The following is a 17,837-nucleotide window of genomic DNA, read 5'->3' on the forward strand; positions in this document are numbered from 1 at the left end:
TCTGCTGGGTTTGCGTTTCATTTGTTGTTGCTTTTCAAGTGTCTTGAGTTGCAATGTTAAGTCATTTATTTGTGTTCGTTCCGATTTTTATGTAGGCACTTAGAGCTATAAACTTCCCTCTAAGGACATTTGAACCATTCATCATTCAGGAGTATGTTATTTAATCTCCATTTGTTCGTGTGGTAACTAGGACTTCTTCTGATGTTGATTATAAGCTTTATTGCATTGTGGTCTGATAGAATGCATGGAATTATTTCAATCTTTTTGTATTTGTTGAAGTTTGTTTTGTGCCCCAGTATATGGTCTATTTTGGAGAAGGTTCCATGGAGTGCTGAGTAGTATGTCCTTTGGTGCTTGGGTGGAATACTTGGTAGATGTCTGTCAGGTCCATTTGCTATATGGTATTGTTTAATTCAGATGCCTCTCTGTTAACTCTCTGTTGACCTGTCTAATGGAGACAGTGAGGTATTGAAGTCCCCTACGAGTGGGATTACTCTGGGTCTTAAAGTCCTGTAGTATTGTTTTTATGAAGTTGGGTGCACCAGAGTTTGGTGAATATATGTTCATGATTGTAATATCTTCTTGATTTATTGTTCCTTTGATCAGAATGAAGTGGCCCTCTTTATCTCTTCTGATTAGTTTTAAAGTCTTATTTTATCAGATATTATAATTGCAATGCCTTCTTTTTTCTTAGTACCATTCGCTTGGTATATTTTTTTCCATCCTTTCACTTAGTGTCTGTCCTTGAACGTGATAGGAGTTTCTTACAGACAACAAAAAGGTGGGTTTTGTTTCTTAACCCATTTACCTAGTCTTTATCTTTTGACTGGGGAGTTCAGTCCATTTATATTTAAAGTTATTAATGAAAGATATGTATTGAATCCTGTCATTTTTATTTCTGTTCCCATTCTTGATATAGCTGTACTTTTCCACAGTTATACCTTCATTGAATTTCTTTTCACAACCCCTTGGGTATAGTCATTTCTTTCTTCAGCTCTTTGTATTGTTTCCAGAACTCTCTGAGGGGCTGGGTTTGTGGACATGAATTCCTTCAGCCTGTTTATGTCATGGAAGATATTTCTTTCCCCTCGACTATAATAGACATTTTGTCTGGGTAAAGTAATCTGGGTTGGCATCTGTGGTCATTTAAAACTGGGAATACTTTGGTTCAGACTCTTCTGGCTTTCATAGTTTGCACTGAAAAGTCAGCTGTGATCCTAATGGGTTTTCCTTTATATGTGACTTGCTTTGTTCTCTTTTGCAGCTTTCAGTATTGTCTCTTTGTTCTGTATGTTTAATGTTTTTATTATGATTTGCCATGGAGAGTTTCTTTTCTGATCCTGTCTGTTTGGTGTTCTATATGCTTCTTGTGTTTGTATGGGCATGTCTTTCTTTAATTTTGGGAAGTTTTCTTCCACGATTCTGTTGAAGATCTTGTCCATGCCACACTATCTTGGGATTCTTCTCCTTCCTGTATGCCTATGATTCGTAAGTTTGGTCTTTTTATGGTGTCACACAATTCCTGCATATTCCATTCTTGTGATTTCTTAAATTTTTCATAATCATTACTTGAGTGGTGTGGTTTGTCCACTTTATGTTCTAGTCTTGATACTGTTTTCCGTTTCATTCATCCTATTGGTGAGGCCTTCTCCTGTCGTTTCTAATTGGCTTACTGAGTGTTTCACTTCCTTCATTCTGAATAATCATTTTTTCTAGCTCTTTGCTGAATTCATTCAGAAGTTTATCCCTGTCTTCCTTAGTTCTTTGATTTCTTTGTGTGTTCTTTAAATTCACTGAATTCTTTTATCATGTTTATAATTGTTCTTTTGAGTTCCATGTCCTGCATTATCTCTAGAGGTTTCTCATTGTACTCCTCTAGAGGACTATTGGTATTTGGTGGGGATATGTTATTTTGGTTTTTCATGTTACTATTTTTTTCTCTGTAATTTTGACATGTGAATTTCTTTTGTAGTTTCTGATTCTTGTGTGAGAGTCAAGCCTCCAAGTTTAGGTCTGCTTCTTTTTGTAAACTATGTGTCTTTGTGGTTTATTTGTTGGGCATGAAAAGCTGTTTGGTCTAAGCTTCAGGTTCTCTCTTTTGATTTTATATTGGAGTGGCCAGATTGCTTTTGTCTTCAGGAGTTCCCACAGAGGCCTAAGTCAGATGAGGATCAGATGCTCTCAGGCTTTCTCCTAAAGTCTGGATCTCTCCAGGAAAGATGTTGTTGGAAAGAATTTGTTGTTGTTAGGAATTTGTGGGTTGGACTGGCCTGGGAGCAGGGCCCAGGAAAGGTACTGGTCTCGGGCAGCTGGTGGCCATGCCACCCAGACATGCAAAGGGAGATGGGGGCAGGAAGAGGCCCCAAGGGCTCCTAGGGCCTGCAGGGAGGAACTGGGTTGGTCTGGATGCAAAGGATCAGGAAGCTGAGAGGTCAACCCCATTGCCCAGGAAAGAGGCTGGTGGATTGTACAGCCCACGGAAGCAGAGGGAGGTGAGGGCAGGGCCAGGCCCAAAGGGCTCCTGGGGACCCCAGAAGGAACTGGGTTGGTCTGGATGCAAAGGATCAGGAAGCAGTGGTGGTTCTCCTGGTGTCTGGGGTGCCGACAAGGAATGGCACAGAACCTAGGCTAGGAGGAGACATGGGTGGGGGAGATGGGAGGGTGAATGAGGCTGGGCTAGTCAAGGCGTGGAGGGTGGAGAGCACGATTGACTTACCCCAGAGAATGGCATACAGGTCCCATTTCAGATTTTTTATTTTGTAGATTACAAATAATTTTAATACAATTCTTATGTGAGCCAAGCTCAATACTGAGCTCTGTACTTGTTAATCCATTGAAGTTTTAAACAGTTCTACTTGGGTAAATACTGTCATTGTCACTAGCTTGCAAAAAAAGAAGGAATGCTGGCAAAAAAGGCATTGAACTTTCAATTCCTTTTTTTATATAAATGATGAAACTAGGGTTAAACCAATACAGTATGACAGGTGTGGTGGCACAGACCTTTATTCCTAGCACTCAGGAGGCAGAAGCAGGCAGATCTCTGAGTTCAAGGCTGGTCTAGTCTACATAGTGAATTCCAGGCCATCTGGGGCTATAGGGTCACCCTGTCTCAAAAAGACCAAAAAAAGTCAAGACACTATGACTCAGTTTGTAATCATAAAATTTTGTGCTTTGGGGGGCTGGAGCAATGGCTCAGTGGTTAAAAACACTGGCTGTTCTTGCAGAAGACCCAGGTTCGAATCCCAGCACCCACATGGCAGCTAACAACTGTCTGTAACTCCAGTCCCAGGGCATCCAACAGCCTCCTCTGTCCTCCCCGGGCGTTGCACGACATGGGTGCACTTACCTACATGCAGGCAATACACACATTCACGTAAAAAATAATAATAACTAAAGATATTTTTAAAAGGCTGGGCATGCTGGTGCATGCCTCTAGTCCCAGCACTTGGGAGGCAGAGGCAGGCGGATCACTGTGAGTTCAAGGCCAGCCTGGTCTCTACATAGTGAGTCAGGGCAGCTGGGGTACAGGGAAACCCTGTGTCAAAAAGACCAAAAAAAAAAAAAAAAAATTGTGCTTTGAAATGTTGTTAAATTCTAGTTATTGTTTATGCTTCCTTATGCTATTATTATGGATGCTTTGAAAACACTCATTTGCATGTTAACTATTATTATAGCTCATAAGTGATATTTTTCATAAAGTGGAATAGATTGTACACAGTTTTAATATCTTTTAAGTAAATATCAACTATTTAAAATAATCACAGCTTAGCCTGGCATGGTAGTACACACCTTTAATCCCAGCATTTGGGGAGGCAGAAGCAGGTGGATCACCGTGAGTTCAAGGCCAGCCTGATCTACATGGTTAAAGACACCCCCCACGCCCCCAAAAATGAATTAATTAAAAAGCAATCACAGGTTAAAGCCAACAACTGTAACCCCATTTTCAACTCCTTTCAGAGTACATGCAAGTAAAATCCCACAATTTGAAGGTTAGCAAAAAGGGCCAAGTTGAAAGACCCAATGCTAGGAGAAAAACATGGTGAAAGTTAGACTTAGGTTTAAAAGGCATGTGCATAGTACCTGGAATATATTTAATAATAATAGGAATAATAGGAAATGTTATTGTGTATATGTCCAGCTATAACCCTTATAAAAGCAAGTTAGCCCTACCTTAGGAGCAAAGAAATTTGGCCATTTATACATGGATAGAACTTCAAGTGAATCAGGCTTGTATGTTGTTAAGCACTTCAATATCCCACTAACACTCTGGTAGATGAAGGTATAATTTTTAAATTATGTGGTTGTTTTAAAACTTTTTTTTTGTTTTTTTTTGTCTTTTTTGAGATAGGGTCTCCTTGTAGCCCCAGCTGTCCCGGAACTCACTATGTAGACCAGGTTGGCCTCGAACTCACAAAGATCCATCTGCCTCTGCCTCCCAAGTGCTCGGATTAAAGGCGTGTGCCACCACCCCCGGGTGTTTTAAAACATTTTTATACTGAGTATTCAGAACCCTACTATTTGTTCATTCTCTTAATGGGTAAAAAGAGGTGTTTTTTGTTTTTTGTTTTTCCATTTATTTTATTACACCTATGAGTGCTTTGCCTGCATTTATGTAAGTGTACCACATGTGTGAAATACTGTGGAGGCCGGAAGAGAGTGTTGTATCCCCTGAAACTGGAATTAGGGATGATTGTTAGCCGCCATGTGGATGCTGAGAACTGAACCTGAGTCCCATCTAGTAGGTTTGGTGTTTGTTTGTTTGTTTTGAGACAGGGTCTAACTGTAACTACAGCCCAGCCGGAACTCTGAGTTACACACACACACACACACACACACACACACACACACACATATAAAGATAAATCTTTCCAAAAAGATTCAGCTGTTTTTGTTTGTATGCTTGTTTTTTTTATTTCTTAGCTGTTTTGTTTTTTTAGTACTCAGGATTGGACCCATGGTTTCATACATGGTAGGTAGGCTCTTCCCCACTGAACTATCTCACTAGCTTTCAACTGATTTTTTGTTTTTTAATTTTACTATTTTTATGTGTATGCCTGTATTCCCTACGTGTAGGGACCAAAAAATAAAAAATAAAAACAAGGGGCTAGAGAGATGGCTGAACAGTTAGGAGCACTTGCTGTTCAGGCCGGACATGGTGGTGCACACCTTTAATCCAAGTACTGAGGACGCAGAGGCAGGTGGATCTCTGTGTGTTCAGGGCCAGCTAGGGCTACAGGGAGACCCTGTCTCCAAATGATCCCTACCCCCCCCTCCCAAAAAAAAGTGCACTTGCTGTTCTTAGAGCCCAGTTCAATTCCCAGCACCCTCATGGTGACTTACAACCCCCTAAAACTAGTTCTAGGGAATCCAATGCCCTCTTCTGGCATTCATGGGCACTGCATGCATGTGATGCAATTCTGATCTACATGAGGACAAAACACATAAAAAATTTATTTTTTTAATATCACAAGGGACCAGGAAGATGGCTCAGTGATTAAAACTTGTCACCACGTCTGAGGACCCTAGTTATATCCCTGGAACTCACATGCTGGAAAGAAAACTGACTTCAAGTTGTCCTCTGATCTCCACAGTGCACTGTGACACATTAACAGAGTTCTGAGTTTGAGTTCTAACACTATGTAAACCAGATGTGGTGGAACACCAGTGTAAATCCCAGCAGGTAGAGGCAGGAGGATCAGAACTTCAAAATTATCCTTGGCTATGAACTGATTTTGAGACCAGCCTAGGTTACATAGTCTCAAAAACAAACAACAACAACAAAAAAAAAACAGAAACAAAAAACTTTGGGTGAAGACTCCTCAAACTTCTTGGCAATATCTAAACTTAAAGAGAATATTTACATGATAACCAATGGCAATTTTCTCATCTTTGGATTCATGTGTTTGACTTAGCAGTGTGATACCTTGAAATTTCAAGGACCTTGGAACTGTTGGATACAGGGTCACCAAGTAGCCCAGCTTGGGTTTGGACTTAAACTCTTGCCTCAGCCTCCTGAGTATAAGGAGCGCAGGCCTGTGCTATCATGCCAGGCTTATATATTGGTTTGGTATGAATTTTCTTTCAGTAACAAGTGAATTTTTTATTAAACTAGTAATGAAAATGTTCAGAAGTCAAGAGATTGGAAGTGATGCCCATTCATTTTGGGACACAGACTGGCATCTTGCCAGTTCTTCTAGGATCTGTCTCCTGAGAGTAACCAGGAACACTGAAGATCTGTGGGCAACAGGCAGCTCAGTTCTTGGACAACATGTTAATCTTTAGGTTTCTAAGAATCCTTGTAATCGCTTTGCCCTTTAGCATTTCATCTTTATGTATGCAAGATGCACTACTAATGAATGCCTTGCCCCTAATTTGGAACAACCACAGCAGACCAGAAGTCACCGGCACCTTTCAGGGCAAAAAGATCAGATCTTGACCAGAGCATGTTCTTCCATCCCCACATCTCACCTGTCAGATAACTGATTACTTCTTTCTCCCAAAGAGGAGACCATATCCTCATCCCATGTGGTCAGGGGTCAGACTCTTCCCTGCAGGGAAGTGTTATTCTACCTAACCTGTTAACAAACCCAAGTTACATTTTCCTCCTGTTTTGTTTTGGTATTTTATCATATGGGGTTTGCTGTTGTTCAGTGTACTTAAGTATGTTTGTTTCACATTTCAGAAATCAGAATTCTTTATAAGGCCAGGTATAACTCCAGCACTTGGGAGGCAGAGGCAGGCAGATTTCTGAGTTCAGGTCCAGCCTGGTCAAGTTGGGGCTGCAGGGAGACCCTGTCTCAAAAAGTGCCCCCCCCAAAAAAAAAATCAGAACTGTTTATATACTGACTGTCTAATGTACAGTAGTTTTTCCCCTTTATCATTTTTTGAAAGTATTGATAAAAAATTAATTTATTTCAAATAAATGACTTTTTTTGGCCATAAAATGACTTTTTTGGCCCATAAATGACTTTTTATCATTGTAAAAAATAGGGTATCGGAAAGTAGCACTTACAGTAGAGTAAAAACTTCTTCAACTTTGTGGGGTTTTGTATAGAGTTTATGCAAGCAAATAGCACTTTGCAGGGGGTGTCTTTTTTGAGACAGGGTCTCCATATAGCACCAGCTGGAACTCACTATGTAGACCAGGCTGGTGCCGTAGTCTGACAAATCAGCTTGCCTCTGCCTCCTGAGTTCTGGGATTAAAGGTACCATCATGCCCAGTTTTAGAACAGCTTTTTGTGGAAAGCTATTGTCTGTAGCTTTGAGTAAACCCAGTAAAGTTCCAAGTGAGAAAATGAAAACTGTATTTTAAGATTTTAGATAACAACTATAGAAACAAAACTGGTTTTTGAGGCCAGCTTGGTCAGTATAGTGCATTCTAGGAGAGCCAGTGCATTCTAGGAGAGCCAGCCAGTCTTGAAAAAAACAAGACTTGTAGTTGATATCCTGTACATATCTTCTAACTTTGTTTTTTTCTATTCCTGTTCCCAAGGTAAAAAGAAAACTCATTTGCAAAGGGAGAAAATGAAGGCCAAACAGAAGCAGATTTCCACGTTCTGCCAAAATTTGGATTCATATATCCCTAAACAGAAAATGAAGTTCACTTCAAATACACACTTTCTGCCTTGAAAACTGAAAGGAACTTTTCCTTCCTTTTTACGCAACCACAGTCCTTTGATGGAAATGTACAGCAGAAACTCTTGAGAGAGGCTAAAAGCAACTCTGTTTTCCCTCCCCCTAGACTTTTCCAATGAAAAGTCAATAATTAAGCAAATTGCTTAATACTTGGTTCCAGTTCCTGCGTACCTGGAGTTTAAAGGCATAATATACCATTAATTTCCATGCTGCAGTTTTATTTTTCAGAAAGTAACAAGCTGACCTTATACACTGACACTGAAGTCATCCGTTCTAGAGCCAGGAATCCCCATGCTACACAAGGAAAATAATGTCTACTGAATTAATTTTTAGGAGATGAGCTATTTCTTTGTTTTCCTTTTGGAAACTTTTATGTATTATTCTTTCTGCCTGTCTACTTTTCTGCAAAAAAAAAAAAAAGAGATGTACAGATTTCTGTTCCCTGCTATGAAAAGTGATGTCGTGGCAATTTTATAAATGTTACTTTTCTGATTTTTATCAGAGTGAGAAAATAATTAAAATTATTATTGATTTGCAAGTAGTAAACACTTCATATTTTGGTTTCTCCCATTTTAGTTTAATATAATTTGCAATAAATGTACATATTGTTTCATAAAGCATATCACTTTAAAATGGTTTTTACTCCTATGATTATGTTAGAATATTTGGAGTCTTGAGGGAGTAAGTCTATCCAGGATTTGGTTTTATAATGTTTGTCACCAGATTTTTATTATTGTTGTAAAAGAAAAAGTTCTTTTTTTTAAGTAGGTCACATTGGCAGCTTTGTAAGGAAAATTTGACATGTTTAGAGTTGCATTGTGCTGTTGGGAAATAAGCATTTTTGTCTGATAATCTGAACTTTTTTTTTTTCCTTTATTTTGCAGACAACTGTTGCATCATTATGTTCCTTGGCATTGTTTAGCAGAGATAATGTGCACACTTTTTGTGTACACATAATCATATTTAAATTTTTGCATAAAATAAATGCTTCTAGATGTCATATGGCAGTCTTTTTTATCTTTTTATCATACTATTCTTTCTTAGGAGTTTTTTTATGTAAAAGGGCTAAAGTCATAGAGAAGCAAAAAACATGATTATAGTCAACTCTCCATTATCTATACAAATTAGTGACTATGCCTCTGGCAGTTAGTTTTGTGATTACCATGACCTTCAAGAACAATGAAGGCACCTGCAAGTGTGATTGAGGAGGAACTTCCTTATCCTCAGAGTTTCATCTTGCTTCCACTGCCCCCATTAGGCTCAGCCCAAAGCCCTAGCAGAATGTGCCTCTTCCTTCCACCCCCTGTGGTCAGTGGGAATAAGAAATACTTTCATTATGACATGGTCTGTATAGCCTATACAGGATGTACAAAAAATAGTGAAATTGTCCAAAAACTCTTCAAAATGAAATTTGCTGTCACTTATTTTCTCATAGATAATCAAGAGTTGGCTGTAAACTGAGTAAAAGATGGGCAGTTCTTTAATTTTGCATATATATTTACATACATTTGGGTATCAGAAGATGGTCAGAAAACAATGGGTACCCATATTATGAAAACAATATCCCTTAAAAGGGCATGTAAGGCCTCTTCCTATTCCTCTTCATAACACTTTAAAAAGTTCAAATATTGCCTCCAATATGCTGACAAAGAATATCTATGCACACGGATCGATAATGTCCCTCAATCAGTGGATATGTCCTATTTAGAAAAAGTTTAAAATTCAGACAACTTGATTCTTCAGGCCTCCAGTTTGTCACCAACAGAAACCACATTGATGGTGATTTAGTAAACTGTATGCTGAGCAGTTAGTCACAAGGTGTAAGAGGTTTCTAGGGGCTAAATGGTACTAAAGCAAATGTAGCAGAACCCTTTGCATCAGTGGGTGGCTCTTCAGGAGGTTTACAGCAGAAGAGTTACCTAGCAAGGTCTTCCTCAGAGGTTATGTGAGCAGAAAGTGACACAAGTCTGGCATTGAGGGAGGGAAAACTGGTCAAAGGAATAAACAAATGGACAGGGACTTGTCTATTGGAAAACTGTCAAGTTTTCTTTGAAAAGGAAAACGTAAAATCTGTTAGGAATTTGGTATTTACATCTCAGAGAAATACAACACAAAAGTGCAGACTTATATTTGAGAATTAAATCCTGTGTGTCTAGTTTGAAGCTTCTTGTATTTGTCTAAAACTACAAGCCAGAATTTTGTATCTCCTTTGATAAAAAGTGTGTATAATGTAAAGTAGTTTTGCATATTCTTGTGCTGCACCTGGGCTGAATTTTTAGAATTTTTTTAAAGACTTTAAGCAGAACCTTGTAATTTGTGTAAATGACGTGTAAAATCCTACCAATGCTTAAAAATATGCACTGTTTCAAATAAAACCAAGAAATGCAGCATTATATAGAAGTGTGGAGCCCTGAATATTCATGTAACCCCCATGTCAAAACTTGATGAAATGTCTTTGCATATTTTCCATTTAGAGTCTAGAACCTGCGTATCCTGATAAAAAATGTCACCTTCAAACTTCCTGGCTAGGTATTCTGACTTGGCTTACAGTGACTGAGGAACAAAATGTTGGATGATAAATTCTTACAAATATTTGGAAAATTTTAGAACTTTTAACATAAAAACTTTCCTACTGTGAAGAAATTATCACAAAGCATGGACATGAATACACTAGTTTAATAATGGAGAATGAGTAAATCACATAATGTACCTGGAATAAGAGGTTGACAGAATGAGAGGTAAGAGACCAACACACCTAGCTTCATATTTTCTCTTTAATGGGTTTATCATTCCGTATCTGATGCTTACACTTGACCCTCTCAAATCCATGAATTCCATAACTGGATCCACAAACAAAAGATGGAAACAAATTGTTAAGTTAGGGTACACTTGTACTGAACATGTACAGACTTAATTCCTTATCATTATTCCCCAAATAACACAAGATAAAAATCATTTACACTTTGTTAATGTAAGTTCATGTAACTTAATATGATTAGGAGTCTAAGAAAAGTGTGAGTGAGGATGGATGTCAGTCACGTGTGACTACACATTATTTTATGGAGGGCACTTGAACGTTTACCAATTCGGGTACTTCTTGTAGTCCCTGAAACCAATCTCCACACTCTGGGACAATTGTATTGGCAAGACTTTGCTATCTTCCCTATCAATACAAATTCTACCAACAGTCTGCCAGTTCTAACAGCTGGCTTTCTTGCCTACCTAGTTAATGATGGCACTGCTGACAAGAACTTTTAGACGTTTGGGAGTAATGACAATCAGGGTACAGATCCTTTCATTTTCCCTTCCCTTCCTTCCTCCTGCCCTCCTTTTTTGTTTTTTGAGACGGGGTCTCTCTGTCACCCCAGCTGTCCTGGAACTCACTGTGTAGACCAGGCTGGCCTGGAAGTCACAGAGATCCACCTGCCTCTGCCTTTTCCTTTTTTTAAAAGTTGTTTGGTGATGGCAATGGTGGTGGTGGTAGTTTGTGTTTTTGAGACAAGGTCTCATACCCTAGCCACCCTGGAATTCACTATGTAGCTGAGGATGATCCTGAACCCTAATCCTGCCTCCACCTCCCAGGTGCTGGGATTACAGTTCTGTTCCACCAGGCCCAGTCCTCAAACTTTTCTACTGGAAACCATAGCCCCAATTTTTGACACACCCCATAAGAATAAGCTTTATTTGGTTTTCTATCTTAAATTTTAACTCAAACATAGGTAGTTTCATGGCTAAGATTCTTGGGTGAAGCTGATGATCAGATATTTCTCAAATCACATTCCTGTATTAAAACCTATTGGTGTTGGGCATGGTGGCACACACTTTCAGTCCCAGCACCTGGAGGCAGAGGCAAGTGGATCTGTGAGATTGAGGCCTGCCTGTTCCAGGCCAGCTGGTGCAACAGGGAGACCCTGACTCAAAAAAAAAAAAAAAAAACGTTTGCTACTTTCAGCTGCCTTTCTCCCCGCAGTCCCTAGGTGCTCCTGTTTTTCCCTAGCAAGACCATGTTATTCTAAAATGAAATTCATTTGTTCTGTAAACAGCCTTATATTCATTCTTCCTGAAGAATCTGGAGCCAACTGTACCTATAAGGAACACCCTAGCACAAGGTCAAGATCTCTGGCAACCAGTAAGAAAATTGGGAGTGTCCCTCATCTTCAGTCTGTACAACCAGGCACAAGGCCAAGGAGTAACATTCAAAGCACCAAGTGTGTGCCATACGAGGACCGCATACCACAAGTACCACACATCGATGCACCAAGACTTGAGAGATCTGGCAGATGCTGTAAAAGCAGAAAAATCCCTGCCTTTTCCAAAGGCAACTTTGAGGAAATATTATGAGCAAAGGCCATAGATGTGACTAGGCTGAGCAATCTCAGCATAACACACCGGACTGTGCAGGACGCAGCTCTGTAGATTAAGAGCCCAGCCTCAAGAGGCTCAAACTGAATCCTCTGTGCCTCTGCTCTGTCCTTCCTTTCCCTGCTTTCAGAAGCCTTTCATGCAAAAGCCAAATGTTTTGAGGATTCAGGTAGGAGCCCTGAATCCCTGTTGAATACCTGTGTCCAGGTAGTAAACTACAAACAATGCAAGCAACACGTTTGGTTGCTCGGGTCTGCAATCCTAGCTGCTCAGGATGCGGATGCAGGAGAATCTAAGATTCAAGGCCAGCATGGGCAACTGCAAGACCCTGTCTCAAAAGTAAACAAAGGTGGGGCTGGAGAGATGGCTCAGCTGTTAAGAACATTGGTGTTCTTTCAGAAGACCCTGTAACTCCGACAGCCTCTTCTGACCTCCGCAGATATTGCACAACATGGGTGCACTTACCTACACGCAGGCAATACATGCATATACATAAAAATAATAAAAAAAATTTTTTTTGTCTTTTTGAGACAGGGTCTCCCTGTGGCCCCAGCTGTCCTGGAATTCACTATGTAGGCCAGGCTGGCCTTGAACTCACAGAGATCCGCCTGCCTCTGCCTCCCAAGTGCTGGGATTAAAGGCGTGTACCACCACGCCCGGCTTAAAAATAATTAAAAAAAAAATTTTAAGTTAAAGTAAAAGGTTAGAAGTATAGCTCAGTGGTATACTTGGCTAGACCTCAAGTTCAGTCCCCAGTACTGCAAAAACAACAAGACCTGTAGGGCAGACCTGGATCTACTGAAGAAAAGGTTCCTAGAGGACTTCCAGCTTATCCTTGTTACTCAGAAGTGTTCCAGGAAACCCCAGTACAGGCCATTGAAAGGCTAAGGCCTCAAAGTATGTGATTTTATATATAGATAGATACGGAGATAGATTAGATTAGATAGATGATAGATAGATAGATGATTGATAGATAGATAGATAGATAGATAGATAGATAGATAGATAGATAGATAGATAGATGACAGACAGAATCAATCAGGGTTTTGCTATGTAATAGTTCAGGCAGACCTCAAATTTAAAACTCCTGCCCCAACTTCCTGATACTAGGATTAATAGGCTTTCACTACTGTGCCCATCCAAAAATACTTTTCTACTTAGACATAGCCCTCCAGCTACATGGGGGAGATGCTGGAGAGGGACGCTCATGTGAGTGCACACATTCAATGTCAGCATGATTTATGGAGCTCAGAGAGGTGGGGAGCAAACCCTTACCTGGTTAACTTATGCTTACTTTGGTTACATTAGCTTTTCAAAAGGTGGTTGTTTTGGCAATATGCATTAAAGTTGGGAACTTCCATATACTAGGCAAGGGCTCTAATGAGATATCTCTAGCCAAAAAGTTTGATACCTTTTACAATACCACTTGCTTTTATTTTGAGACGGGGTCTAAGTTGCCTAGGTTGGCCTTGAACCCAGTCTGTAGCTCTGTGTATGTGTCTGTGTGTGTACATATGTGTGCATGGAAGGGGCAGTCACAGCCAGTTCTCTGCCATGTGGAACCTGGGGATCAAATTCAGGTTGTCAGGCTTGGCAGCAAATGCCTGTACTTGGCCCTTATGGTTGCTAGTGTTTAATAGTCATGCTTGAATGCATTTCCTGGTTTTGTTTTTTGTTTTTGAGGAAAAACTCTTGCTTTCAGTAGCCCAAACTCAAGATCCTCCTGCATTAGCCCCATGAGTCCTGCTGGGATTGCAGGCACATGTGTGAGTATGCTGGGTTTCCAGTAGCTTAGTCCCATTGTTTGTTAAACCCACTCACAAACTGGAGACAGCAAAGTTCTGAAGCTCTTGGCCCATGTTGTGTCTGGCTCTGATCTCGGTATCAGTGCTGATGGTGCCACTGGTCCTACTCTTGTGTGATCCTGCTCTTCTTATACTGGTTTCTTCGGCACAGGCCTCTTTCAATTCATGTGACACTTACCTAATGCCTGTGATGTTCCATTATTCTAACAAGGTTAGCTGCTATAAGGCACACACCTGTAACCCCAGCATTTAGAGGCAGGATGATCTGGAGTTGAAGTTCCTCTTGAGCTATAGCAAGTTTGAGGCCAGCCTGGGTAACGTGATAACCTATTCAAACAAACAAAAGGACCAATAAGATGGTTTGATGAGTTTACAAGAACTAAAGGGAGATGCATTGGTTTTTTGGTTTTTTTGGTCTGAGAGAGGGTCTCCCTGTAGCCTCAGCTGCCCTGGAACTATGTAGACCAGGCTGGCCCTGATCTCACACCTGCCTCTGTCTCCCAAGTGCTGGGATTAAGGGCTTGTGCCACCATGCCCAGCCTAAGGCAGAATGTATTTAAGAACTGATGAAGTAATGAAGACCTGTGGAAGGTTCAGGAAAGTTCCTGCAACTAATAGCATTGGCATGGACCTGAAAGATAAGATTTCAGTTTACTGAAATGGAGAAACTTTTTTTTTTAAATGTGTATGAGTGTAGTGCCTGCATGTATGTAAGTACGCCCATGTCGTGCAATGCCCGAGGAGGTCAGAAGTTGCTGGACCCCTGGAACTGGTTGTCAACCGTCTGCCATGAGGTTGCTGGGAACAAAACCCATGTCCTCTGCAAGAGCAGCCAGTGCTCTTAACCATTGAGCCATCATCTCTCCAGCCCCCCAAAAGGAGAAAACATTTTAAATGCAGAGAGACAAGAAGCACAATGTGTACTTGAGGAAACATTGAAGATGAAAGCTCTTTATTTTTTAACATGAAACGCTTCACAAATTTGCATGTCGTCCTTGGGCAGGGGCCACACTAATCTATCGTTCCAATTTTTAGTATATGTGCTGGTGAAGCGAGCACTATTTTAAGCTTTTATAAAATACTTTTAAAACTGATAATTAAGGAAATACAGACTGATTGAGATGACTCAGCACTTAAGAGCACATACTGCTTTGTAGAGGGACCTGAGTTCGATTCCCAGCAGCGACATCACATGACTTAGACCCACCTGTAACTCCATTTCCAGGGATCCAACAGCTCTGGCCTCCACAGGCAGCTATACTCAAGTGCACATTCACACATACATACATACACGTGTTTTGTTTTTTTTTTAACAAAACAGGATTATAAGTCTGTTGTCTGGGCTGTAGAGATGGCTCAGCTGTTAAGAACACTGTTCTTGCAGAAGACCCAGGTTCAAATCCCAGCACCCACATGGCAGCTAACAATTGTCGGTAACTCCAGTTCCAGGGGATCTGACCGCCTCTTCTGTCCTTCACGGGCATTGCACAACATGGGTGCACTTAACTTACATGCAGGCATAACACTCATACACATAAAAATGTTAAATATTTTTTTAAAGTCTATTGTCCAAATTTTCCAGTTCCTGGGTGAACTCTATAAGCCGAGCTTTTTGTTTTTGAGGAGGTTTTTTTGAGCTTTGCTTTGTTCTGTTTGAGACTGGGTCTCCCTAAAGTTCCAGCTGACCTGGAACTCACTATTGTAGACCAGGCTGACCTTGGCTCACAGAGCTCCATTTGCCTTTGCCTCTCAAGTGCTGGGATTAAAAGTGTGTGCCACCATACCCAGCAGAGACCAGCTTTCTTTTTGAAACAGGTTCTTGCTATATAACCTAGGCTGACCAGCTGTATGCCTCATGTGCTTACTATTTTCTACTTGCTGCTTTGCCTCATTGAGACAGCCTCTACTTACCATTCATTCATTTCTCAAGTATTTACCCATGATTCACATGTATTTTTCTATGTCCCAAGCAATATTCTGGAATTTATGGGTGCATCTCATGTGAATAAATATTATAATAAGACAAGTCCAAATCCTCACATTGGACAAAATTTTAAAACAAGTTAGCAGTTACATAAAGAAACATTGAGCAGAGAGGGGAAAAGGAATGGAAGATGCTTTAGTTAGGGCTTCGGGGAAGGAAGGCCTGACATCTGAAGAGCAGCATGAACGAGATGACCGACCCAAGGCATGTGAGGATCTTGGGAAAGAGTATCCAGGCAGAGGAAACACGCTAAAGGGCTTGGACTTGCAAGAAGCCTGGTGTGTAGGACCAGCTAAGGAGGCTAGTCTAGTAAGGAATGCGCAGAGTGAGATGAAGGGGTCGTCAGGACCTGATGTGGTAGGAAAGTCATGTACTAAGGTATTGTTACGACAGCCTGGAGTTTATATCAATGTAGCTAAAAGCTTTTTTGCACAGGCAACTACCATTTTAAAAAATACCATTCTGACTGCTGTGTGGCAGATGAGCTAGGGCCTGAAGAGGGGCGTAGGCACACCTATGAGGCTAGAGTATTGGAGACAGCAGATGTGACAGCAGTGTGGGGTGAGGAAGTAGCAAGAATCAGACTTTGTGACAGAGCCTCTGTAGCCTGAGCTGATCTGAAATGTGCTATATAGCCAAGGATGGCCTTGAACTTCTGATCCTCCTGCCCCTACCTTCTTAATGCTGCACTACCTTGCCCTGTGTTAATGGAGGCATAGTTAGTTCTAAGCCAGCCCGGGCTACATGTCTCTATATAAACAAATGACAAATAGCAAACAACGTAGCTAAAGGGGGCATAAGTTTTTCTCTTTGGAGTAATGAAAACATTCTAAAGTTGATTGTGGTAGATGTGTAAATCTATGCATATATTAAATCAGTTTTATCAAGATATAATTGACAAAGGTATATAACTTGTATAACATGTTTTGATGTATTGAAATGAGTGAATTATATAGCACATGAATTATATCAATAAATCTTAAAAGCACATGACCCACTTTTGGCAGTTCTGGGGGTTGAGCCCCAGGCCTCATCTGTTTTGAGCGGATGTACCCTAGCCCTGAGCTATACCCTAGCCTTTACATACCCACATTTTATTCCTCAGAGGCACTTTACAAATCATTTGTTTATGTTGCTGTCCTTGCTGCATCCCCTGATTTACAGCACGCTTTCTTAAGGTAGCGTACTTGGCTGCTCTGTCACCCATTCCTGGTTTCCCCATTCATGTCTTACTGTTTGGCGATTCTTGGGAAAGACTTGGTTCACATTTTACAATATTAGTTCCCTAGCAAATTTCCAACAAGATTTTTGATGTTTTCCTCTAATATTATTTTTCTCTTTGGCTTTTTGTTATTAAATAGAAAATGCTGCCAATTCTTGCCTTCCATTCCAGTTAACTCCAGTGACTGTGGCACATGATAAACTCTATCTGGCCATCTGTTCTCTACTTTGCTGCTCTCTCATCTGGCACAGCTCTGTGCCCTGTGCACTGGAGGGCTGCACTTACGGCAGCTGTACAGCTGCCACTGGACACGTCTCTTCTCTCCTCCCAAAAATAAATGTGCTGTATTGCATATCTCTCTTTTGAATAGTTTCTCCACTTTGGTGGAGAAAACTTCCCAAGAAAATCCAAATGGAAGACCAAATTTGAGACCTTGACCATCTGGAAATATTCTACACTAGCAATATAGCTGGGCATAGCTAGTTAGAAATGCTTCTTATTCAAGACAGGCATGCTAACAGACCTGGAGTTCCATTACTCAAGGCAGACAAGGACAGGGAGTTTGAGGCCAGCCTGGGCTATACCAGTTTGTCTTTGTCTTAAAAACAACAAAGATTTGCTTTGCATTCAAAACTTTCAAGTCATCAACTTTCCACATTGTCAAGAAATGATGCTGCTTTATTCTCAAATTCCAAGTCATTTTTTGATTTTCTAATTGTTCCCAATATTGTGAAGCAAAACATGCCTTACTGTATGCATTGTACTGGTTGCTTGGTGGAGTATTTCAAAGTAGTGTCTCCACCAAATCTTAGGAGTTTTAAGTCAAATA

General features: G+C 40.5%; 1 protein-coding gene and 1 pseudogene across 6 annotated transcripts in view; one reads left to right on the plus strand and one right to left on the minus strand.

Moving 5' to 3' along the window:
- Window positions 1-9,333, plus strand: part of Pds5a (PDS5 cohesin associated factor A) — a 161,824-nt gene extending 152,491 nt beyond the window's left edge. For all 6 annotated transcript variants that reach the window (XM_008827242.3, XM_017796663.2, XM_017796664.2 and 3 more), the window contains one exon: window positions 7,493-9,333. In XM_008827242.3, the coding sequence (XP_008825464.1) occupies window positions 7,493-7,496 (4 nt within the window). In that variant the 3' untranslated portion in view covers window positions 7,497-9,333. The remainder of the gene's footprint in view (window positions 1-7,492) is intronic.
- Window positions 9,334-14,760: 5,427 nt separating this feature from the next.
- On the minus strand, window positions 14,761-14,861 carry LOC115069312 (annotated as a pseudogene).
- Between the last annotated feature and the right edge of the window lie 2,976 nt (window positions 14,862-17,837).

This window comes from Nannospalax galili, unplaced genomic scaffold, assembly GCF_000622305.1.
Source record: "Nannospalax galili isolate Female #2095 unplaced genomic scaffold, S.galili_v1.0 scaffold772, whole genome shotgun sequence".
Lineage (NCBI taxonomy): Eukaryota > Metazoa > Chordata > Mammalia > Rodentia > Spalacidae > Nannospalax > Nannospalax galili.